General features: G+C 47.4%; 1 protein-coding gene and 1 long non-coding RNA gene across 4 annotated transcripts in view; one reads left to right on the top strand and one right to left on the bottom strand.

The window, feature by feature from the left end:
• Positions 1-4,373: 4,373 nt before the first annotated feature.
• Positions 4,374-25,568, bottom strand: part of ELAPOR1 (endosome-lysosome associated apoptosis and autophagy regulator 1) — a 70,272-nt gene continuing 49,077 nt past the window's right edge. Inside the window, exons 8-23 of one of the 3 annotated variants that reach the window (XM_046645888.1) lie at positions 22,686-22,774; positions 18,979-19,156; positions 18,184-18,312; positions 17,690-17,780; positions 15,992-16,097; positions 15,581-15,718; positions 14,552-14,815; positions 13,146-13,319; positions 10,019-10,199; positions 9,620-9,716; positions 9,031-9,132; positions 7,164-7,290; positions 6,908-7,086; positions 6,218-6,383; positions 5,919-5,974; positions 4,374-5,158 (exon numbers count right to left, since the gene is read on the bottom strand). In XM_046645888.1, coding sequence (XP_046501844.1) covers positions 5,059-5,158; positions 5,919-5,974; positions 6,218-6,383; positions 6,908-7,086; positions 7,164-7,290; positions 9,031-9,132; positions 9,620-9,716; positions 10,019-10,199; positions 13,146-13,319; positions 14,552-14,815; positions 15,581-15,718; positions 15,992-16,097; positions 17,690-17,780; positions 18,184-18,312; positions 18,979-19,156; positions 22,686-22,774 — 2,177 coding nt within the window. In that variant the 3' untranslated portion in view covers positions 4,374-5,058. The remainder of the gene's footprint in view (positions 5,159-5,918; positions 5,975-6,217; positions 6,384-6,907; positions 7,087-7,163; positions 7,291-9,030; positions 9,133-9,619; positions 9,717-10,018; positions 10,200-13,145; positions 13,320-14,551; positions 14,816-15,580; positions 15,719-15,991; positions 16,098-17,689; positions 17,781-18,183; positions 18,313-18,978; positions 19,157-22,685; positions 22,775-25,568) is intronic. The other 2 variants (XM_046645890.1, XM_046645889.1) reach the window with 2 other exon arrangements.
• LOC124230122 (uncharacterized) lies at positions 9,142-11,690 on the top strand. The gene is made up of 3 exons (XR_006886071.1): positions 9,142-9,335; positions 9,996-10,160; positions 11,632-11,690. It is a non-coding gene; the product is annotated as an uncharacterized LOC124230122 (long non-coding RNA).

Here is a 25,568-nt window from a genome sequence, read left to right as displayed (position 1 = left end):
AACTCCCTTTCCCTCCCCTGTTCCTCCAAACTGGTTAATTCCTCCTTCCTTCTGGAAGCCTTCTCTGATGCCCTCTTCTCCCTGACCGCAGATGGGTTCAGCACCCTTCTAGGTTCCCACAGTACAGTAGCATTTCTCTTTCTCTTTCTGGAGGAACTGACAAGCAAGCTCAAGCTGGCAGCTGCCCACACCCTTCTATCAGAGAGATAGTAACAAAGGAAGTTGATGTTACTGTCCTTGGGCAACCAAGGAAGAACAGTTTAAAAATAGCATGGGTCAGGGGAAAGCTGCCAGGACCTGGGGATGCTTTGATCCTGCCTCTCCCTCTGTTAGAACTGGAGTGAGGTGTCAATTCTCCTACCACACTCCCACCACATCTTACAGGGAATTGCACTTTATGTGGGATTAGTAATTTCAGCACTAAAATGGAATTAGTTTATATTCCAGATACTCCTTGAATAGCTCTTCATTTATTCATAAAGTTTTGTATATGCAACCCTACATCAATTTCCTGTCTCTTCAATAGCCATTGTTGCTCTGTGGTTCTCGATTAATTAAATGCTTTCTTTAAGATTTAGACCAAGTCATTAGTATCTTCTTGCCTGGTCACCTGACAATGCGTTTCACTTTGTCGGTGATTGGGAAACTTAAAATCATCCCCACGTTTCCCTGCGTGCCCCCCCCCCCCCGGTTTCACGCTCGGTCAGGTCTGTTGCTTGTTTGATGCACTAGGGCCCTGCACAGTATATGGCTGAATTCATGTAAGTGAACTGCGTGCTCCCATGTCATCGTCTCTTCACTGTTGTACACCACATTACTGAATCTGTTGGAGACGCAGCTTCTCCATCTGCTGTAATGGGGCTGGGACCTACCTTTAAGGCTGTTCTGAGAACTAGTGGGCAATGCTGTGAAACTACCTAGTGCAGGCTTGACACATAGAGAAGCCAAATTAACATGAGTTTCCTTTCCTGCTGTCCTACTTAAGAGTTTAGACTTTATCCTACAAGCAGGAGTGATATTTAAAACATTTAACCACCCTTACAACCCAGGTACCACTCAGTCAAAACAGATGTGAGTCACAACCAACCAGCTGAGGGGGATTCTTTGCAGGGGATCGAGTGCCCTCAACTAGAGTGAAGGAAGGACTGGAGCAGGAAGATCCAGCTACTCTGGGAAAAGGTCGGTCCTTGATGTTCCCTAGGATTTTATCCGCACCTAGTCTATTATCATCCGCCTCACACCCAAAGCAGCTAATTTTGCTTGTATTTGTGGACACATTGTTGTGTTGCTGGCCTCAATGCCACCTGAGAGAAAACTGAACTGGAAGGGAAGGGAACTAACATGCTAAGATCTTATGTGTTATCTCTTTTGATCCTCATCCGATCTTGGGAGGTAAGGTATCATTAGCTGCATTTTATTATTGTGGAAACTGAGCCTTTGGCTGTTGGCTGATTCCTCAATAGGTGGTAAGAGGCTTCTAGCCTGGGTCTGTATTGTTCCAGAGTGTGCTCTTTTCTGTCACTCTGGGGTTCCAGAATCTTTCTCATCTTCAGTGTAAGTGTCAAAGACACTTACCATTTCTCGCTCACCCATCCAGTGACCCAACCCATGTTCAAGGAGAACAACTCGAAAGATATGTTTTTATTTCACACAAAAAAGAATGACATGCAAGTCCCATCCCCTAACAAACTACTCTTGGAGTACAGAGTAAAAAGGATATCCAATCAGTCTTGATGAGATAAAGTTTGGTTTCACAAAGCTGAAAAATCCATTACAAAGTCTCTGTTGTATAAATATAGTCAGTCTTATCTTTAATGTAAAGTCAGACCAAAAAAAAAGTTTTGTTGGCATAAGAAATCCCCTGGTCCTTGAAAACACAATCTTCATTTGTATTCCCAGCCAAAGGCAGGTGGTGCCTACATGATGAGAGTTAGTTGTGTGTTCTAGGACTCCAGGTAACCAAATAGGATGTAAATAGTTTATCTCCTGAGCCCACATGTCCTCCCCCAGTAGCTTGTGCAAACCACCATAGCCTAAGTTCAAGGGCTAAAGGCTTTTCCCATATAAAATCTAACATGTGTCTGTTCTGAAATTGATTGTGGTGATGGATGCACAATTCTGTGAATACACTAAAACCCATTGAATTGTACGTTTAAAGTGAGCAAATTGTATGGGATGTTAATTATATCTCTCTAACAGAGCTGTTAAAAAATATCTAACATGTGTCTAAGATGCTAAAGGAGCAACAGGTGACCCGGATAGCATAACTCAGGAGTTCCTGGCAGGACACAGGGAAGATCTGTAGAAGTTGGTACACTACGGAATAGTGAAAAGAAGATCCCTAAGGTATTATGACTAAGTCAGTGGAGTTTGAGGTTGCTCTGGGGGCAGTCCACAATAAAGTCAACAGAATAATGTACTGCTTCCAGATAGTCTAAGGACCTTCTGTAGCCTTTGTCACAAAAGAAAGTTATTTGGTGGGAAAGCAGATGCCCAAGGTGTTGCTGAGACTATAGAAAATTTTAGACTGGAGCTCACGAGCTAGCTATCTACATCCATTGGGAGGAATTCCCACATAGCCACAGGTTCTGAGAGCCTGACTCCCACAGGAGGAGGGAGAATTTGGATGCCAAAGAAAAGCTTCTAGATTTATTGAACCAAAGGGACTGCCTGCCCTCAGTGATCTGCCGTTGGCCCGAAGTTATAGCAGGGCTCCAGTTCTCAGTGACCCTTTTGTAAGACCACTACTAGGGCAGCAATGGCTAATCAGGATCAGCAAACAGTTTTGTGGCAGACAAACCACTTAGAAATGCCATCTCCTTTCTACACCTACCATCTGGTCACCAAATGGCCATTTGAGAAAGGAGACAGGCACAAATCATGGGCCACTGGGCCCTTGACCAAGAGATAGTCAGTGAGGGAGAATTGTTAGTAGTTGAAAGAAAAAGGGAATTTAAACCCTCGCTCTGGTTTTACCATTCTAGTTACTTAAAGCTCATCCATCACACTTGGTGTAAAAGTGGAGAACAGGGGCACAGAGGACACTCTCTTTACTCACCTTTCAAGAGGGTGCTGCCAGAAATTGGGGCCAGACGTCTTTTTAGTTTTTTAGCACACAAAGGAAATGGGAACAGGAAAAAGGGAAGGACAGGGGCTGGAAAGTGCAAAGTGTCCCTGTTTGGTGAACACCTTGTTCAACTCCTCTAGTCTTTCCTCTTTGAAGACTGATCTGATTCTGCAGCTGGGGTATGGGCTGGGAGTCAATTCCTTTTTTGGCTAGCCTGGAAGCTGTTTATTCTGTGGCTGAGCAGGTGAGGTAAGCTCAGAAGCAGACATCATGGCCATCTCAGGTCCACTCCAGTAAGGCCGCATTAAAACCTTGGCCTTGGGGGCTGACCCTGTGACCAGTGGTTAGGTTCAGCATGCTCCACTTTGGCAGCGTGGATTTGGTTCCCAGGCACAAACCTATACCACTCGTCAGCAGCCATGCTGTGGTGGTGAACCACATACAAAATAGAGGAAGATTGGCACAGATGTTAGCTCAGGGCGAATCTTCCTCAGCAAAAAAACCCAAAACAAAACCTTGGCCTCCTTGTGTTCTTTCAAAATATGATACCCCTATTCCATGACATGGCCCAAGCCTCTAGGAATGGGGACTCAAGAACGGGGAATTTCCCTCACTGGCAGGGTGTGTCATCTCTGTGTATAAGAGCAGACAGAGAACGAGGCAAGAACATCAGGGTTTGGGGCTTACCTGGTTCTCTATAGTGTCACAGGGAGATAGTGGGAGGTAAAAAAAAAAAAAAAAAAAAATGGAGACAAGAGACCCACTAGAGCTTTGGGCCCTTTCTTGATGAACTTTTCCCTTCGGCTCCAGTGAGAATATTTATCGCTTACTTAAGAAAAGGAAATGAAGTACCTAGTTTATTTTATTTATTTACTTTTTTTGAGAAAGATTAGCCCTGAGCTAACATCCGCTGCCAATCCTCCTCTTTTTGCTGAGGAAGACTGGCCCTGAGCTAACATTGTGCCCATCTTCCTCTACTTTCTATGTGGGACGCCTTCCACAGCATGGCGTGCCAAGCAGTGCCATGTCCGCACCTGGGATCCAAACCTGCAAACTCCGGGCTGTCGCGGCAGAACGTGCAAACTTAACTACTGCGCCACGGGGCTGGCCCCTAAAGTACCTAGTTTGAAAAATAAAACAAAACAAAAGCTTCCAGGGCCAGCCCCGTGGCCCCGTGGTTAAGTTTGCTCACTCCACTTTGGTGGCCCGGGGTTCGCTGGTTTGGATCCTGCCATGCTGTGGCAGCATTCCAGATAGAAGAACTAGAATGTCTTACAACTAGGACATACAGCTATATACTGGGGCTTTGGGGAGAAAAGAAAAAAAAGGAAGATTGGCAACAGATGTTAGCTGAGGGCCAGTCTTCCTAAAACAAACAAACAAAAGCTTCCTTATTGCGTCTCTTTGTGCTTATCAAGCCTTTTCTTACCCAGCCCTTACTCCCCTGGCCCTTGGCCTATCCGTTACACTCAGTTTGAGCTGGTTTTCCGGGAGAGATGAATTCAGGGTACCATGAAGACGGTCCACTGGGAACGCCAAGCCCGTCCTCACCCAGCTTCTCTCCTAAAGAGACCATGAGCCGGGGGCATATGATCAGGGAAACTGCCAGCTGCTTCTGCCCTGCAATAAGAGGACAGAGGAAGTAGTTTCTATACGTAGGAAGAGAGAAATATTTTCATTCCAGAGTTGTAAGCACTATGAGCAGGTGAAGCTATGGCTCCGGCGGCTGAGCCACTTGGAGAAACAAGATGCAGGCAAGGGAGTAATATACAAACAGAGTGTGGGTATATTTGGCAGGTTTGACGCAAGCAGAAAGGAGGGCTTGGGTACTCTGTAAAAAAACAAAAATCTGAAATTCAGACTTCTTCTGATAAGGCCACAATGAAGAGATTTCCAGCAGTGGGTGTTGCAGGAAGCTGGCACCCAGATCGCTACAGGCCTGCTAGGTGACGTGCCAAGGCGAGGAGGCAGGTGAGGCAGGGCAGTGCCTCTCACAGGTCCATGTCCGGGCCTCCTGAGGATGTCTTCAGTGGCACCGAGTCAAATCCATCAGGAGTCCTCTGAAAGAGAGATGGTGACAGGAGCTGGCTGCTGCACAGGGGCAAGTTTGGAGAACAAAGGAGAGAAATGGAAAATAGGTGACAGAAGGAACCCTTATGGAATTTCTGCTTTCAGGGGCTTGGTGGAAACACAGACATAAGATACCCTCTATTCTTGCTCCCTTCATTCAGTCAGAGGATAAGAAAAATCTCTAAAACCCCCTGCTTTGCATCTTTGCTGTTGTGAGGACTCAAGGGTCCCAGGGTGAATTGTTCTCCCATGGGTAAAAAATGCCCCCCAAGATCTAAGGAGGTCAAGGGAGTCAGCCTGGTAGGCCAGCAGAAAGGGAACGAGAGTCAGCAATCTAATCACCTATCCACCTTCCTTTCCTCACCATCCCTCAGCCCTCTCCTCCCCTCTTCCCTCCCTCCCCACCCACACCTGTTTGGATGAACTGGTTCAGGGCAGTGAGGTGTGGGTGCTGGCAGGGTGGGGCTGCAGAGGGCTGTGGCCCTGGAGGAGTTGCCTGCATGCTCTCTGCTGGCCCCACCCCCAGCGACAGTGATGTCTGTATTGCATTTATGAGCTTCAAGCTCACTCACCCACCTACACAGAGCCAACTCTTCCAGCTCAGAATTGCTCAGTGGTGAACAGCTTCGACTTAGCTATGACTCAGCCCCCAAAGGACAGGGCCCAGACATCTGGGGGACAGCACCCTCCAGTGGTCAAAGGAGAGCCTCACTTCTTGCAGAAGTTGATCCTAAAGATCGCCTCTTCCCCTCCCTCCAAAAAAAAGGGAAATGATTCTTACAACATGGATGGTTCAGTACTCCTTCTGGAAGTTAAAAGGCCCAAACAGTCCATCAACTGGAGTGCATGTTGGGAGAGAAGGAGCCTGGTCAAGAGCAGCCCTGGGCCCCAGGGGAAAGAGTATTGGTGTGGAAATACAGAAGGCAGAAGCCAGGATTTTCAGGGTGGAGGGAAAGAATAGTGTGGAGGGTGGGGAGCAGAGTAGTGGTCCCTGAACAGTGTGGGGCCATTCAGGGGCCTAGGACTGGTGTCTTCTCCAGCCCTCCAGGCTGACCTCAGTGCACTGGTCAGGCTCCCTACCTTGGAGGTAAATGATTTGATCTTCCCAAAGAGTGACTTCTTGCTGGTAAAGATGAGGTCATCCTCCACATCCTCGCCTTCCATGATGGCACAGCTGTCGGCTGCTGGCAGGTCACAGTCCTTGAGGGTGGCGTTCATCACCAGCTTGGAGTACTTGTACTCCAGCCTGTGAAACGGGATGGGAAAGACAAGACACCAAAGTGTGGAATAAGAGGGAAAGGGGGAAGGAGGCTGGGCTATAAACAGTATTCCCATACCATGGCTAAGGAAACTGAACGAAGCATAGCAAAATGGTGTTGGGCTGGGCATAGAGCTAAGGAATCCTGGCTCCTAGGTCAGTGATCTTTTTCCCTTAAGGCTGGGCTGTTTCTGTGATCTTAAAGCTTAATGGAAATATGAGAATGGTAAAGTCATCATTTTTATTATTAACAGTTACAAATCAAAGATATTCTTTGTTTTTCTTTTGGGAATCTAGTAGCCATTTGTAGACTGCCATGTGGTACCTTCTCTCTTCAGGAGCCAGGATAAACAAGGCATACACTGGAAAAGTGGCTCAGCAAGTGGCCAGAGTCATGGGGTCGGTGGCCAACTTCAGAGAAAAGCCCCATGAATTTATACTCTCAGATGTTCTCCTCCCAGCTCAGTGGTCCAACCCTGTCCATCCCCAAACTCCAAGACCCCAGCATGTACTTTTGATTCTTTTTCCAAAAGTAACAGGTCAAGACGGTGAGCAGGATGGCAGTGCAGGTGCCTGCAGAGATGCCTACTTTCAGCCAGAAATCTATCGTTTTGCAGATGGTGACTCTCTGCTCGGGCAGGGAGATGCCACCCATGCATAGCTTTGGTTCTCGCCACACGTAAGTAGTCTTCTGTTGGAAAGAAAAACAAGGGACTCTGATATCACATTCCCTCCTCTCCTGGGAAACCCCCAAGCACAGAAACCTACCTGGATCCCAGCCACACAGCTGCTGACGATAGTGTGGTAGTCAGCAGCCGAGCAGAGCGGGCAAGCGGCCACACTCTCCCACAGGAAGTGGAAGTTACAGCCATCGCAGGTCCCATCAGAGCAAGTGCTGGCAAGGAAGAAAGGAGACTTGAGTGCTCACTTGCTGGACTGGAGGGGAAGATCTGGTTGGAATCCTGTCATCTCATAGCTTCCCTGATCCATTCTCTCCCTGCCAAACTGTTAGCTCCACCAGGATCCTTCCAACTAGTCCTTAACACAGGTTTTGCTCTCCAGTTTCCCTGATGATAAGAGGCCTTCCCAGCCTCCACCAGACTTCCCATCCTCTGCCCATTTGCTTCCGCTGACATCAGATGAGAGCTAAGGTAAGGTGTCTGAGCTCTAGTGTGGCTGCCCAACCAAGCCATCAGAGGCTCCTGTTCTCCCCATGGGCATGTGACATTTTGCAAAAGCCACTTCGCTGTGGCTTCCTGGGGGTGGGGTTCAGGAATGGGCTTCAGGTCATGGACATCTGCTATGTACTTTACTGTGTGGTTTCTAGAACAAGAAGAGTGATCTTACATTTTGACACCACTGCTGGGCCAAAACATCCTGCTTTGCTCCCCATCTCCCTGATTGGTTTTTGCTCAGGAGCAGCATCTCCCAAACCATCTTCTTCAAGACCCTAGTGCCTCTCACTATGTTAGTTGGTGTTATGTGAGAAAAAAAAAAAAACGGAGGTGAGTGGGGCCAGTGGCGAGTGTTTAAGCTCAGGTGCTCCACCTCAGCAGCCCGGGGTTTCTGATTTAGTGCACTCAGCTATTAAACTCAGAATTGGGTCTTTTAGTTGTGGAGAGATTCCTAGGATTCCCTAAACCTTTCCCAATCCTTTTTTTTTTTTTTCTTTTTTGAGGAAGATTAGCCCTGAGCTAACTGCAGCCAATCTTCCTCTTTTCGCTGAGGAAGACTGGCCCTGAGCTAACATCTGTGCCCATCTCCCTCTACTTTATATGTGGGACGCCTACCACAGCATGGCATGCCAAGCAGAGCCATGTCTGCACCTGGGATCCGAACCGGTGAACCCCAGGCCGCTGGCACGGAATGTGTGCACTTTAACCGCTGTGCCACCGGGCCGGCCCCTCCCAATCCTAATAATAGCAAGTACATGCCAGACACCATGAGAAGTTCTCAAGTCTCATTTATCCTTTCAATAAATTCCTGAGGAAACTTATCATTATCTGAATTTATAGATAAGAAAAAAAGAAGAAGAGATAAGATAGGAAATAGAGAAGTTAAGAAATGTATCCATGATAGCATAGCTGGTAAGCGGAGGAGATGAATCAAATGTGGCTCTCAGCCCCAGCAGTTAGCCACTTTGCTATGCAGCTGCCCACATAATGGTCTGGGAATGTGAAGGTAGCTTTAACTCTTCCTTCTGCTCATTCCCCTTTTTTTGTGTGTGTGTGAGGAAGATTCGCCCTGAGATAACATCCATTGCCAATCCTCCTTTTTTTTTGCTTGAGGAAGATTAGCCCTGAGCTAACATCTATGCTAATCTTCCTCTACTTTGTATGCGGGATGCCTCCACAGCACGGCTGATGGATGAGTGGAGTAGGTCTGCACCTGGGATCCAAACTTGTGAACCTGGGCCAGCGAAGTGGAGTGCGTGGAACTTTAACCACTCGGCCATGGGACCGGCCCCTCTGCCTCATTCTTGACATCTAAATAGTGAGGGTTTGGAGCCATGACTGTGTCCCTAAGAGCCCATTAATGGACCTCAGACTGTTGTCTCTTTTTCCCTTTTTCAGTAATCTTTGGCTCTGAGGATAGAGTGAGTCCAAGGAAGGGAGACTTTGTTACGTCCCTTTACCTTGGCAGTGACAGACTTCCAGGGACAGATTTTAGTGGACTACATCTGACGCGGATGGTGGTTGATCTCCCAGAACTGCAGGACTGGGTGACATCATTGGACCTGCAGAGAAAGCCAGCCCCCACAGGAGAATGAGTCACTCATCTGTGCCACTAAGTGAAGTCAACATGGAACGATTCCCTTGCTGGGGAAGTCAGGACTTGGGCTCTAGCCTGACGCATAAGAGTGCACAGGCCTTGGTTTACACACGGAGAGAGTGGGGATCAGGAGATCTGGTCAAGCGGAAATGCACTGGTCTAGGAAAGGTTAGCATGTACACAACATTGGAGTCTCCCCAGGCAGGAAGGGAAATCAGCCACAGATCATCCAATATTTCTCCCCGCCTCCAGGGGCAGACCTGCCCCAGTAATACCCAAGAAGCTGCCATCAGGGAACTCCCAGTCTTTAGCTATCATTGCTGGGCAGATCTGCTAGACTGTGGATGTGTTCTGGCTTGATAAGCAGTGGGTGGCTGGGGAGGGAGGGATGCAACAGAAATTGTGGAGGACCCCTAAGTTTCACTTGCATTAGCCTGGCCTCTCATTTTCACCTATAAAAGAAGATCACGTCCGGTATTCCCAAGGACTCCAGGTGGAAAAGTTCAGCTGGGGAGGTGATTCCATCGAGAGTCATATCTGTTGTCACCCCTGCCAAATTAGAGCTCCTAGTTAGTTCCCACTAGCAGCATTAGCTGGCAACCACTTCCATTCTTTTAATACCTGTCCACATGCAACCTTCCTTCATCTCATCACAAGGCCAAGTGGCTCATGAAAGGGTGAACCAAAGGTTTGTCAGAGGCCCAGGGGCACTTGGCACCCAAGATGGAATAGAAAACAGAGGTAAAGAGGTTGGGCCCTTCATCTGGGGCCTTCTACCTTGGAGCCTGGTAGCCTCACGCTCTCTTACACACATACTAATTCAAACAGGCTGGAGCAGCTGGGTTACTCACCAATGAGTCGATCAGCGAGGCTGACAGGCTGCGAGGACACTCCGGCCTTGTAGCCTGTCACCTCTGGGGGAATGATGACTGCCTGGCAGATGTAGGCTGTGATGGATTTGGAGAAACCTGACTCACCCTCAGGAATCCGGAGGTCAGTGACATTGTCGGTGCACACAGACATTTTCTTACCCTGGGCAGGGGGATGTGGGGAGGAAGAAGTGGGAAGGAGTGGTGGTCACAGAAGAACTCCCAAAAGGGAAGAGGGAACAGTATTTTTACATCTAAAGCTTCAGCTTTCCAATGATACGTTGCAATGGAATGATTTATCCCATTTCTAATTACAAGACAGGTTAAAAAAAAATAGTAAAGAATAAGGCCTAGATGTCCTGACTTCTGGAACTCTGGCCCAGAGATCCCCAGTCTTTTTGTTTCTTTGGCATCACCTGGGAGCCTTATGTGAGCAGGGTTGCGATGGTGGCATTTGGAGATCTAATCTACCAGCCCACCGCTTAAGGGTCTTCCTTATCCTAGTCAGTTTTCTAGGCAGATACTGAAATATGTAAGTGATCCCATGAAATTTATTTCAACATCTAGCCTGGTTCACATTCGCCCTCTGTGTCTCCCTTGGTGTGTGATTCCACCACGCTTGTCCTGGAAGCACTTTCCAGACAGTGACTCCTGGGGGTTAAAACAGACTCCATAACCAGCCCCTTCCCTGCCTGGAGGTAGGACGTCTTAGGACCAATTGGAACCTATTCCATTAAAAAAATATTGGGGACCGGCCCAGGGTCCCGGGGTCCGCCGATTCAGATCCCAGGTGCAGACATGGCACCGCTTGGCAAGCCATGCTGGCAGGCGTCCCACAGAGAAAGTAGAGGAAGATGGGCACAATGTTAGCTCAGGGCCAGTCTTCCTCAGCAAAAAGAGGAGGATTGGCAGCAGATGTTAGCTCAGGGCTAACCTTCCTCAAAAAAAAGAAGAAGGAAGACTTCATGTTACACTAAAAAAGGTGGGGGCTGGCCCCGGGGCTGAGTTGTTAAGTTTGCAGCTCCGCTTCGGCGGCCTGGGGTTTTGCTGGTTCAGATCCTGGGCACGGAGATGGTACTGCTCATTGGGCCATGTTGAGGTGGTGTCCCACATGCCACAACTAGAAGGACCCACAACTAAAAATTACACAACTGTGTGCTGGGGGGGATTTGGGGAGAAAGAGAAAAAAAAAAGCAGGAAAAAAAAAGATTGGCAACAGTTGTTAGTTCAGGTGCCAATCTTTAAAAGAAAAATATTTATCAAGGGAAGAAAGTTTGCTTCTCCTCCAGTCTTTAACAGCCCAAACCACATAGAACTCGGGAAGACAGTAGGAATTGAGACCCCTTCTTCCCTGAGACTTTGTATAGAGGAAATATTGAGATATTGTTCCTTCAAAATTGTTAAATTTATGAAATATCAATATATAACTTGTTTGCTAATACAAAATCATTTGTTCAATATTTTAAATTCAAGTGGACTAAGCATTTAGAATGTAGGATTTTCAATATCATAAATTTTATTACAAATGGAGTTAAATTGCTAAATCTGGTATCTCAATTTATTTTATTTTATTTTACTTATTTTTTTTTTTTTAGGAAGATTAGCTCTGAGCTAACTGCTGCCAATCCTCCTCTTTTTGCTGAGGAAGACTGGCCCTGAGCTAACATCCGTGCCCATCTTCCTCTGCTTTCTATGTGGGACGCCTACCACAGCATGGCTTGCCAACTCATGCCATGTCCACACCCAGGATCCGAACTGGTGAACCCCGGGCCTCCAAGAAGCAGAACGTGTGAACTTAACCGCTGCACCACCAAGCCAGCCCCTCAGTTTATTTTAGATTATAATTTCTCGACTGTAAGAAATAAAGAATATGAGAACAGGAAGAAACCTTTACATTATAATAAAACGGCGTTATTTTGTCTTTGAACTGAGGGTCTATAGTGTGACAGTACACAAGAAGCATTTCTGAAAAGAATAAAGGAGCAAAGGAAAAAAAAGACACAAACTCTTCAAATTCCCCATCTTCATCTCCTCTCCCAACTCACTGAATGAAACTTTTGCTACATGGGGTTTGCTTTTATCAGTCTCAATTCCTGAGTTATCACTGTCACTTCTGAGGCTTTATTTTAACTTCTTCAGAGACTTTTAAAAACAAGGTAGAGACATCTGTCTCTAGTCTTTCCTAGATTAGTTTCTTTTTTGACATGTTTTCTGTATAAATGCAAATCAACCTTTCTGCATGCTGCATTAGATGGGTAGAAGCTTGTGGTATAAAGCCCTCACCTCGGCATAGTCCTCCCCTTTTTGCTGAGGAAGCCGGGCCCTGAGCTAACATCCGTGCCCATCTTCCTCTACTTTATATGTGGGACGCCTACCACAGCACGGCGTGCCAAGCGGTGCCGTGTCTGCAGCCGGGATCCAGGCCGGAGAACCCCGGGCCGCTGAGAAGCGGGACGTGTGAACTTAACCGCTGTGCCACCCGGCCGGCCCCGAGATATTCTTTATTTTGTAACATTTGAAACTAACTTTCCTAATGCTGATCCTGGCTTGTCTGTAATTTAGTCAAGCGCAGTAGTGATGGGACTGCCCTTTACTTTTCTGCCTTTCACTTTTGTATCCAAAACATTTGCAGCAGCGTGAAATGGCTGAGGGGGACATTCCTTCCTTATCTTATAAAGCCTTTCACCTTGCTTTCCTTTGTACTGTCAGCAAAGACACATGCAGATGAACTAACAACAGTTTATTTCATCCAGCCTCTAGAAAACAAAGGACAAGTACTGTGATTAGTGAAGACTACTTTGTGAAGGGAAAAAGAAATCTCCCTCCTGCAGAGTTTTTATATCATCATTTTGAAGGAATAAAGGTCAGGTAGGAGTAAATGGACACTTTATTTTAAACATCTTTAATTTCCTAAATGTTTATAATCTAAATGATTTAATGTTGGAGAAAAAAAGTCCTCAGGGAGAATAATCATCATTGAAAAACCTTTGAATCTCCTCAGTGCCCTGTGGCCTGGACATCTTCTAGCTTTTCTCCCATGTCCTCTCTGGCCTCTGACCCACTGGCGACCCCTCCCAGTGCTCACGCTGTCAGCCCCTGCACGCCTCACCTGGTTTCCACAGAGACTGAGGGTGAAGTGATGGAAATATTTCAGCCCTTTGGAGGTGAAGCTTGGCCCTCCAGCCAGAGAGACGGGGTTTGCCAGAGGCAGGAAGTTGTATTCGAAAGTCCTGGTCGGAGTGCTGACTGAGAAGGTGCAGTCGTTGTAACACAGAGAGTGGATCTGAGGGGAAAGGGACCATCAGGCCAGCTGCTGGGGCAGCTGAGGGGACCCCTGCGGAGTGGCAGCCATTCTCCCCAGCCTGGTCCAGCCCGAGTGGAGTGAGAGAAGGGGAAGTGAGGATTGGAGGTGGGCATGAAAAGAAGTGAAACATGGGCTGGTGGGGTTTATGTAAATCTTGCCACTCAATTATTAGCACATACGTGATGTACGAACCCAAACCTATTGTTTTGCAGCAGGTAGTTCGGTCAGATTCTACAGCCTTGTCCCTATGCCTGGCTTATAGAAGTCTCTCAAGACACAGGACAGCCCTCCTTCCTTTGGCAGAAGAGAAACTACCAGCCTTGCCTCCACCCCCCATCTCCATTTAAAACTCACTGACTCCTGCTTCCTCTTTCCCAGCTTCTCTTTAGGAAACTGAACCTCAAAAGGGGTTTGATTTCCGTAGGCTGCTTCCTTGCTCCGTTTTAGGTCCCTTCAGCAGCAGCCTTATACAGCTATCATTCCCTCCCATAGCAGCAGAGGGAGCCCCAGGAGGAAGTTTGTGGCAAAAGTCCACGGTGCCCAAAAGAGGTCTCCGGGGTCTGTAGAATTGTTTCCCAGCTAAAGTGAACAACGTCAGCAGACTATAAATAGTGCCTTACAGATGTACGTCCCATGGTTGTGATCAGTAAAATACAAGTTCACTTAAAAGCATTCATGAATAACTAAACGCTTTTAGTCATAGTACTTAGATTCAGAAAGTACGTGGGGAAATAGCACTGTTGTTCCAGTTTAGAAGAAACCACTGCATAGAAGGCATTAATGCCAATTAACCATATGTCTCAGCAAAGGGGAGTTCCTTTTCCAAAGAAGAGGGGGCAAATTCCTATGATAACAGGCTGGATTGAAGTAGGCTGAATTTGGGCCGCAGGTCTCACTATTCCTTCTCTTCAGGTCTCTGCACAGATGCCAAGTAACCCTCTGGACCAGATGGCCACAGATCTCCTGACCTATGTCCTAAAGATGAGGCTTGTGTATGACTGAGGCCTCGACCCTGAAAACCAACCGCTACAGCTAAGAACCCGCCATCCCCAAGCACGGCCTGGATGGGTGCCCTTCAGGACTCCAACCTGGGAATACACCAGGACGAGTCCTTGGGTATCAGCCCCTCAAGAACCACACCCAGGACCTGCACCCTCTGAAGTGGCCCATCCCGAGGGCCAAGGTTAGGATGCACTGCTGACTGCTGGTACCTTGTTGCTCTTGGTCCCTGGACCACAGGGTGTGCAGGCCTGGATGCCATAAGGCTGGTGGGCTTTCAGGATTGTGTCCGGGGGGCAGGAGTGGCAGGTTCCTGAATCTCGATCAATGTAATAGCCAGCAGGACAAGAGGTGCAGGAGGAGCCCATTTCAGAGGCTTCCAGGGCACAAGGACGGCAGTAGGAGGCTACTCCATCCATGACATTGGTGACATTGATGGAGTAGATCTTGGCGACATCATTGGTGTACTTTCTGCCCTGGAAACAAGAGGAGAGCTGGCGGAGGCCTGAGACACAGTAGCAATTGAGCTCTCTGGAAATGGTAAACTGTGACAATCTTTTTTATCTTGATATTTGAGAAAAATCTTAGAAGCATCCTATTCTTTTTACTCACTTGACAGTAACTCTTTATGTACGTTTTGTGTCACTTTAAAATAAGACTGAACCATTTAAAATGGTGTATAAAAATAGTAAGGGGGAAATGTGCAGTAGATACTGTTATATGAAAAAAGCAGGTCTTTTCCTTATAAATGAAAAAAAAATGTATTTGTAGAGAAATAAAGACTATATAGGAGATACTCTAGATGTTAACTGGGATATCTCTGGGTAGTAGGATTATGGGTGATTTTACTTCCTCTTTTTGCTTTTTTATATCTTCTAAGTCTTCTGCAATGAACCTGCATTACTTTGAGTTAAGAAAATAAAACCGAAGTTATTATTATTAAAAACAACGAGGGGGCTGGACAGGGTGTACCAGGTCAGGCACCACACATGTCATGGGGACTGCTGAGGAGGGACAGGAAATTTAAGGAGCTTACAGTGTCATCTTCCCCAGGAAGTCATCTGGACAAGGCTGGATGCTCCTCGGGGGGCTGGAATAGGCAGTCCTCTGTTGACTCTTCAGGATCCTTCTAACCCTTGGATCCTGAACCTCAAACTCATACTTAAGCTAATACTAGGCATCCTCCCGGGTTCAGAGGTCTCTTCTAGGAGCTGGGGATCTGAGGAAGGGCAGGAGCTTACTATCTCATGAAAAGTGGTCCTCTGGAAGGCCCAGGTGAAGCTCATGGTGGCGTTCTCCTCAATGATGTAGGTGTAGGACTGTTTGCCTTTGGAACCTTTCCATGTCTCCACAGGAGTGTTGGTCCTGGAATTCACACCCTGAACCCAAGACAGACAAAAGGAGAAGGTGGGATGGCTGAGTGGTTGGGGGTGGGGGAGAGGGTGCTCACACCACTGCCATCCTAGGGGCCATCACAGTTGGTCAGACCCATGTTAAACTGTGAACTCCCTGATGGACAGTCTGGGCCCCTCCTCTGTGAAATCACTGTAAGCCAGGGTGTCAGTTACGTTGATGTGCCAATGGGGCAGAGGGAGCCAACCCTCCCAGTAGTCCTTGTAAGCCCCAAAGTGGGCAGAGAAAGGAAAACGTACCACCATGAAGTAGAGCTCACAGTTCACAGAACAGATGGTCTCAAAGACAAATGTGATCCTGGCCACTTCTTTATTCTCTGTGTCTGCCATCACCGACTGTGGGGGTCTATGGAGGCAGAAATTAAGTCAGTTCCAGAGGCCAGGTGGTGCTTATTGACGAGCCCAGACAGCAGCAAAGGGTCTGCTGGGAGACAGGATTAAGTTCTGAGTATGCTGGAAAGAGAATAGACTAAGTCCAATTCTATGTGACCTTGACCTGGCCGAACTGTAGTTTCCTCATCTGTAAAATGGATGTGATGACATCTTTCTTATTATCTCCCATCATTGTGTGAGCTCCAAAGGCATGACAGATGTGGAAGTGCTTTGTAAAATGCCATATAGTCTCGCTAGCAGAGTGAGGTCCCCAGACCCGCTGAATCAGAATCTGTGCCTTAACACAGCTCCCAGGTGATGCGTATGCTCATTAAAGTTCGAGAAGCACCACTGCATAAGATGTAAACTGTATTCACTCCGCAGCTCACTCTCTGGGATAGTATGGGTTTTGCCTGGGTCGAACGAGCAGTATTTCAACTTATAATTTCTTCAGCAAAATTCTCAGGCTGGTCCTTCTCTTGGGAAAGAGAAAGCCAGGCCCAAGAGGGTGGGGATGGGGGTGGGGGATGGAGAAGCGCTCTACTACTGTAATCAGAGTTGCAAATTGAAAAGTACTTTTGGACATGTTACCTCCAAAAAATCTAAAAAGTTTGCTCACCTTGAAAACATGGGATGTATCTGCTCAGCTCTGAGTAAGGTAAGCTAGGGGAAGGGAAATGAATACCTTTTGCATGACTACCGTGGGCTGAGCACTGTGAGGGAAGGAAAGGAGGGGGCTTGAAGGTGGGAGTGGAGAAGCCAGACTGGCAATAGAGAAGCCCCTTCAGTGGTTCCCTCCCGTCTTTAAAGCATATATGGGTGGAAGAGTTCACTTTGGCTTTGGAAATCCATTTATGGCTTTTGTTTTGGCTTTGGCCATTTGCTTGAATTCTGAGGACCTCCAGTTCTCAGCTCCTGTCTACACACTTGTGCTAACTAATGGGCTGGAACAGTCATCACAACCTGAGTTAGTCCAAAATCACAGTCTGTGAATCCCCCTTGTTTTACAGATGAGGAGCCTAAAGCCTAAAGCCTCACGGTGACTTTCCCAAGTTCACAAAGCCAGTCAGTGGCCAAGTTCAAGTGCACTGTCTTCCAGTCCAGTGCTCATTCCACCACACCTCACTGCCTATAGTATTATTTTTTTTTAATGGCAAACAAATTGCTTGTTGTCCTAGGTCTTCTTGGGATATGGGGATAAATATGACAATAAGAGCAATCCCTCTACTCTTCTTGTCTCAAATAAAGATGAACTGTCTATGGGCACCTCTGGCCCGATTTTTTTACAAAAATCTTATCTGATGCTGTGAGGAGGAAGAATTTGGGTAGCATGCAGCCATTTGACAGGAGAAGCCAGATGGATGACAGAGGAGTAGGCAAATCAGCATGGGCAGCAACTAAGAACGTGCTGGCACTCAGGTGAACTTCGTCAGACCATTCCTGTGCTCTGTTCTGAACTGGTACTTCAGCATACCGGAAGCCCTCCCCTCTACAACATCCCAAGCTCTATGGGACTTGGATGTGGCCAAGGTGGCAGGGGCTTCCCTTTAGCTTTGTATTCCTCACCTAAATCCTGGCACAACCAGAGTGAGAATCATGAAGTCATTGTCTGAGGCTCCAACAGCTGTATAAATGTGATCACCAGCCACCTCCCAGCCTGGAAAAGGAGAGGGGAGAGTTAACACCCTGCGGCTTCGGGTGCAGGGTAAAAGAGCACCCAGATGACACTCTGGAAGAGAGAGGTAACACTGTCCTCCAGGCGTCCGGAACCACCGCCGAACAGGAACCATGTTACGTATCCTGCTACTTTGTTCAAAGACTCTGAGGCTCTGTGTGCAAGACTTTTGGAGTGTGTGCACATAGTTTCTAGTTCTGTTTCTGTCTCTAAAACTAAGGTTTAGCAGAATATATGTCCATGAAGAGTGAAACTTTTAAGGGAATGTGTGGCATGATTGGCTCATTTTCCTCCAGGCATCACCATTATGAAGAAATGGGAAGTGGGAAGAGCCTCTGTGGGAGAGCAGGGAGCTGACAGCTCATGGTCGGGGAGAGGCAATTACCTGTCATGCCCTTGTACTCAAAGTTGATCCCACTGAGAACAGTCGTTTCCATGTTCGTGGGCAGCGTGTTCCACCATTTGTATTCGAATCCCACAGCAGGTTCAGTCCCAGCTGGGCAGTGGCTACAGTCTGGGGGAACCACAAGATGCTCGCATTCAGCAGGAAGGCTGCGGCCACCCTGACTGGAGCTGCTGTCACACAGACAAGCAGCAACAATAGCGGACAGCCAAACAAGAGCGGTGGGTCAGCACCATTGCATAGTTATATCAAGTTGGCTCAAAAACATTCTGACAATGTGATTAACCAACTCAAGACGTAAACACTGACCCTTCATTCCAAGATCCCAGCTATCCTCCTTGCCCACCAAATTTTTCATTTCAAAACTTAAATGTATCTTCCATTCTGATTCGTAGAGCTCATATTATTTGTCACATTATTATCAGTAAATGCGTTCATGTCAACAGGTACACAAATTCCCCCAATTCCTCGTTAGCATCCCTGCCATGTGCTGGAAGCCTCTGTCGTGAGGATTGGGTACCTTCGGGCCTGAGTCACATTCACAGTTGGAAGGAGGAGGAAGGCAGGCAGTTCCAGGTATGACTCTGACCTACAGGCAGGACCCCTCCCAGACTCTCGTCTCCCGAACTTAGTCCTCAGAGGTGGCCTGGCCCTTACTGCCTCCCTCGGAGGAGAGAGTCGGCATTCAGCCGACCACTCTGAGTGCCCATGTGGCCCGCCCATGTGGGTGATGTGGGAACAGATGCAATTCGGGTAATAGGGCGGGGAGGGGGTTACCAGAGCCGTTGGAGTATGAGCCGTAAGGGCAGGGCTCGCAGGTGCTGCTGTTGGTTTTGAAGAAGCCTGGGTTGCAGGGCGGGCAGCGGGTCTTCACGCCAGAGGCGGGCAGCTTCACCGCCCCCTCGAGATCCTCACCACAGATTTTCGGCTGGGCCCATTTGTACATGAGCTGCGTCTGCAGAAATGGATTAAGAACGGCTCAGCCTGCGTGGGATTTAGCGCATCTTTAGGAATTTACCTTGAGAATGGCGAAGGGGCGTGATCTGGGCTTTAATGAAAGTTCCACTAGGGTCGGGAGCTTTGTTTTGGTCACCAGTGTATCCCAAGCACTTAGCCCAGTGCCTGGCACATGGTCATGCTCAATAAATATCTGTGAAATGAATGTTGACTGGATGAAGAGGGGTAAAGGTAATGAGGACTTGTGTGACAGAGGGACCAGGGCACCAGCAGTCTCCAGAGAATGCTCTGATTCCAATGTAGAATCTTATTACGATCAAGGTCACAGGAAAAGCAGCTGGTGAAAATCCCACAACATAGAAAGGCAGGGAGTAGAGGTGGCTTTCATAACCCCTGGGGAAAGAGGGAGTGACTGAGGTGTCCCAATTTGTCTTCCAAGTATTTTCTTTGCTTTTTCATTTGTTCAGTAGACATTTATAGAAAGCCTAATACATCTATGTGTCAGACTTGGTGACTCAGAGATGAATGAGACATGGCCCCTGTGCTCAGGGAGCTCCCCATCTAGCAAGGGCAGCAATCACATAACAACAATCCATGCTGGGGTGCGGACACTGTGTTCTCTGGGACATCAAGGCAAGGGGAACGAGGTTGGTCAAAGGGTGCAAACTTCTAGTTATAAGACCAATAAGTTCTGGGGATCTAAAGTACAGCATGGTGATTACAGTTAACAATACTGTATTATAGATTTGCGAGTTGCTAAGAAAGTAGATCTTAAATGTTCTCACCACAAAAAAGAAATGGTAACTATGTGATGTTATGGGGGGCTGGCTAACTAACGCTATGGTGGTCATCATTTTGCAATATAAATCTATAAAATCAACACGTTGTACACCTTAAACTTATACAATGTTATGTGTCAATTATATTTCAATGAAGCTGTGTGAGGAGGGGAAGCCAAGAGGAACAGCAGCCATCAGGTCAGTGGACAAGAGAAGCATTGTGCTTGTCACTCACTAGGGCCATCCTTAGTCTTTGGATAGAGGCATTGGATATAGAAGAGAAGATGACCTGCAGGAGGCCCCTGCTGAGTCAGGCGTGAGGTTGCGCAGCTCCAAGCTTCCTGTGTGGCTCTTGGGTCAAGTCAGAGACAAAACGTGCTCTTGTGGATTGCATTGATGTGATGATGAAAATGATCTGTGCAGCATATCATACATGCAAAAAGGTGGATAAAGAAGGCACCTGTCTATTTTATTCAGGATAAGAAACTACAAGGTCTTAGAGGGCCATGCTGCCTTCACTCATGGTGAGCCCTGGAGCTCCTCCTCCCCCTGCTCAGCTCAGCCTTCTTCCCTGTGAAGAGCAACCAATGGCCAGAGCCCCAGGCTTGTGCTCTGACCTCGTCTCACCCAGCCTGTCTCCTCAAGTCTCATAGAGAGAAGGGTCTGGGGAGCAGGAAGACTGACTTGGGCCATCTCTTGGAGCAGCACATTTAGAAGCCCCAATGGATTGGCCATCCTGGTCCCTGAGAAACCACTGAGGCACAGCAAAGGCCACAAGGGCAATCATTGGAGTCAGTGCGAGGTGTGTCCTTTGATTTTAGAATATAGCTTAGAGGACAGACAAACTGAAATCATGAGACTGAACAGAACCAGTGTGGCATGAGACTTCTGTGAGGTGCTCCTGGTGACTGCATGTTCGTGTGCACTGCTTAGCCATACATGCTTCAGGCCTCCTCCTCTGAGCTGTGCTTTGGCTGGGCTGCAAAGTGGAAGCACTGGCTCTGGCCCAACCCAGCATCTAAAGGCCCCGGAGGCGGTCAGGTGAGGGCAGGCCTGCAGGCTCGCAGGCATCAGAGCACACTGCACATCTAGAAGGCCTTGGCCTAAGCCGGGAGGGGAAAGAGTGGGGCAGAAGGAAGCAAAGACAGCCACATACAGTCACATGCTATGCCCAGGAGCGAGAAGAGGAGCAGGATTATCCTCATTTAATTAGTGAGCCAACCGAGGCCAAGAAAATGACAATTTTTACAAGGTCATTCAGAACATCAGACACTACAGAACCGAGCCTAAGGTGCAACGGACAAAATATATAGCCATTCTCGCTTGGCTGCTGGAGAAGGGGATGATGTTCCAAACATGAGGGTGAGGGGGAGTAAGAGACGACTATGAAAAACAATCAGCATTAAGGAGCAGACTTTATCCCGCGCCTAATTAGCAAAAGGAGGGTTCAGCCAGCTGTCCAGCCAGCAAACATTTATGCATCCTAATGCCAAGCGTATGCTTAGTGCTGAATGAAGATTTCCCGACTCCTAATTCTATCTTCTTGAGAATGGTTTAGGGATACAGACAGTACATCCAGAATGTCTCATCTAAGACATCTCCCTCCACTTGTGCCCTTGAGCCATTCCTGCTCACTTACTGCTGTTCCCCGAACTCACCAGGCACGTGCCTGCCTCCTCTACTCCTGCTGTGCCCCTCTCCCTGGAAAGCACTATGGCTTCCCTCATCTCATTCAGATCTCTGTTCAAATGTCACCTCCTCAAAGAGGTCATCCCATCCCTCTCTAAAACAGCAACACCCCCCCCCCCCGTCATTCTCCATCTCTTAATCCTCTTTTATCTTTTTCTTCCTACCACTTATTACCATCTGATATATCATATACCCACTTGTTATTTATCTCTTGTCTCTCTCTCCACTCACTCCCCAACAAGAATTAAGCTCCATGAGAGTAGACATTCTCTTGGTTTTGTTACCTGCTGTGTACCTAGCACCCAGCACGGTGACTGACTGTTGAAATGAACAAATGACCTCCTCTGAGAAGCCTTCCCTGGTCCCTGGTCCTGGTCAGTCCTCTTCTGGGTTCTCCTGGTGCCCTGCACATCCTTCTTGTGGTCTTGGTCAGGCCCATCTTTCTCCTCTCTCCACCCTCCTGCTCAGGACTGTGAGCTCCCTGAGGGCAGAAGCCTGGCTTAGTCCTCTCTGAATCCCCAGCTGGAGCACAATGTCTGGCACAGCAATTAAGACTCAAAAAATGCCTGAAGACTCAGTGACCATGCAGACTACAAGGGACAGTCTTTCCGAAGCAGAAAACCTGGGGGAGGAGGGAAACGGCAGAGACTGAACAAGTCAGGCCTTCTCCAGTGAGCCAGGCAGCAGGAATCAATTCCCTTTGCCAACCCACAAAAGCTGTACTGACAGGACAAGTCTGACGAGTTCCGTGTGGAAATCAGTGTGCATGGACAGGCAGTCACTGCCCAGGAGGGCTGAGCAAACGGGAGAAACCAAGCAAAAGAAAATGAAATGGTTTTTTGAAACAGAGCGTGTATGAATAAGCAGTGGAACAAATGTGGGCGAGAGAGTTTCTGACCTGAAAATGAATGAGGCCATCTCCTTTTGCCTCCCCACTGGCCCAGAGTCCCTGAGGAAGTCTGTGGGGTTTTCTCTCGTGCCAGCTTCACTGACTGCTGGGATTTCAATGTGGTAAAGCCCAAGGAGGGGGCAAAGGGGCCCCAAGACCACGCTACCCACCTCTCCGTTGGCATCACAGGCTGTGTGAGTATAGAAGTAGTCCTTGTCTGTGCAGGCGGGGCGCTCTCTGCAGGAGGAGGACCCTTTGTCTAAATTGCAAAAGCAGGGACAGATATTTGAAGTTACATAGGAAAGTAGAGCTCTTGACCGATCGCGCATGACCCTAGGATCCCCAAGACCCTGGGGTATAGCACGACACAGACATTGCAGAAAGCACAAAATCCTGCACACCCACCCTTCCTTCCCTTTGCCTTGATGGCATCATTTCCAGTCCCTAAAGCCATGCTGAGTACCCCCTCTGCACCTCTCCCTGGTGCTAATGAGAAGCCCCTGGGCCTGCGCTGTGGAGCAGGGTGTGGGGAAGCAGACTGGCCAAAGGACCGGCAAGGAGGGCAGGTAGCTGGAAAGGGCATCTTGCAGGTTAACCACCAACACAGGTTCCCTGAAACCCACCATCTTCCAGGCGCCTCAGAATCCTGACTGTGCGTGTGGTTTTTCTACTCCTGAAAGATTGAAGCAACATGTAGGAAAGCCCAGGACAGTGCCTTCATACTTACTCCAATTCTTTCTCTGAATTTTCTCTTAATATATGCCTAGATTGAAGGCCTTTCTTCACACAACAATCCTACCCAGATGAGGTGATAATTTCCTTCAACTCCACTTAAGATGTAAGGTTCTTTCCACTTTCCCCCACCCCATAAGCATCCCAGGACTATCTCTAACCCTTGATCTGTACCTAGGGAAAAATGTTATTAACTATCGTTGTATTTATTCTACTCTCTGTATGTTCTCCTTATATCTGTGTTAGTTCTGCTTTAACCCTATGAACCCCTGGATAGCAAGAACTATTTCAATGAATCCCTCTTTAAAAATGGATTTCACCTTTTTTGAATTACAAACCCTTTTGAGAATTTGAAAAAAGATCTGTTTCCTCTATCCAGAAAAATATACACAATTCACGCAGACACATTTTTTAAAATTTCCAGGGAATTTACTTTCTCCAGAATAAAAAACACTGCTTCAGGGGCCGGCCCCGTGGCCGAGTGGTTAAGTTCACGCGCTCTGATTCAGCGGCCCAGGGTTTCACTGGTTTGGATCCTGGATGCGGACATGGCACCACTTATCAGGCCATGTTGAGGCAGCGTCCCACATGCCACAACTAGAAGGACCCACAACTAAAATATATATAACTATGTACTGGGGGGATTTGGGGAGAAAAAGCAATAAAAAGAAGAAGAAGAAGAAGATTGGCAACAGTTGTTAGCTCAGGCACCAACCTTAAAAAAAACAACAAAAAACAAAAAAAACTGCTTCATAGAGTGCCAGCACAATTCCACTACAGCTGTCACCACTATTTCTAAATATGACTCCTGTGTCAGCTGCAGGTAAGCGTTTGATAATGGTGAGACCTCCTCTCTCTCCATTCCCTGACAGGCAGTGTGGGAGGGTGGAAGGAGATGTCAAGTCAGATAGATCTGGGTTTGGGTCCCACTCAATCATTTAGAGGTGACGTCACTTTAGGCAAGTTACTTAACCTCTCTGAGCCTTAGTGCTCTCATCTGTTGAGGAAGAATAATAATATCTACCTTACTGGAGCAGCACATACATGACACGTCGTAAGTAGGGACTCATTAAATGCTGGTAACTATTATTACCTGGGTTTGTGGGAATTATTCTTATTTGGTAACTGTCGTGGGATTTTTAATAAGGTTTAAAAGTCTCTTTCTCTCCCTTTTGGTTAAGCCTTATTTCTCAACTGATCCTTTCTTCTTCCCAAGGTACCACATGAGTTCCTAGACCAGAGACTCCCCTAATTACAGCCTTATTGGCCTGCACTGGGGAGTTCCCTCAATGGCACATTCCCACACCTCTTTTGTCCCCGTCTTATTAGCCCGGGCAAGAGGGAACTGCTGGCTGAGAAACAGCTGGGGTCTTCTCAGCTCATTTCCTTGGTTAACAAACAGAAGGCCTGACTCAGCATAGAGGGACCCAGGGACTCCTGCTTTGGACAGACTTGGCCTGGAGAAATTTGGGGGAGATGGTGAAAACACACCAATTCCCAGGCCTGTGTGTTTTGGGGGTAGCAAATGGCAAGTTACATGTTAGAAAGTGCATTCTGCACAAAGATCTTTCTCTGCCTATCAAATATTTGCTCAACCTGACACCCTCACTGCAGGTTTTAGCAAAAATGGGCCAGCTGTTTACACATTGACAGCTGCTAACGTGCTTTTAATAAATGATTAACCCAAATGCTGAAACTGACCTCATTTCCCAGCTCAGGTTTCATCGAGGTGTTTAAGTCGGGTACTAGTCAACTTTGAAAGATCTGCCTAGATATTTAGTAACGGCGTGAACAGTGGTTCCTGTAGGATTCCTGGACAAACTGTGTGAAGATAAAGTCTGTAGGGGGCTCCACTCCTCTCCATGCACCTTCCTCCTCCTTTCAGTATCTTCTACCTGCCTCCAGGAGTACAATGTTCTCTCATTCTGATCCGTTTTATCAAAGGAAAACATTTCTCCTGAGGATTTAAGTACCTAATAAACAGAAGGCCCAGCTCAGATACCACCGCACACTCTGGGCAAATCCCTTAACTTCTCTGAGATGCTCTTTATTCGTTTGTAAATGGAGACATCACTCCTGCACTAGGCTATGAGTAACAAGTGAGATGATGCTTTGTAAACTGTAAAGTACTGTATAAGTGACTTGTTACCTATGCCAAGAGTATTTTCATACTAGAAGAGGACTGCTGGGACAGGCCTTAATGGAAATGAATTAATAAAATTAATGCTTAGTACATGCCAGGCATTGTCCTAAACCCTTCATCTGTATTGACCAATTAATTCACATGATAACACTAAGAGGGAGATATGATTATTGCTATT

This window comes from Equus quagga, chromosome 18 (assembly GCF_021613505.1).
Source record: "Equus quagga isolate Etosha38 chromosome 18, UCLA_HA_Equagga_1.0, whole genome shotgun sequence".
Lineage (NCBI taxonomy): Eukaryota > Metazoa > Chordata > Mammalia > Perissodactyla > Equidae > Equus > Equus quagga.
Note: the sequence above shows the minus strand (reverse complement) of the source record. Positions and strands in the feature narration are given on the sequence as shown.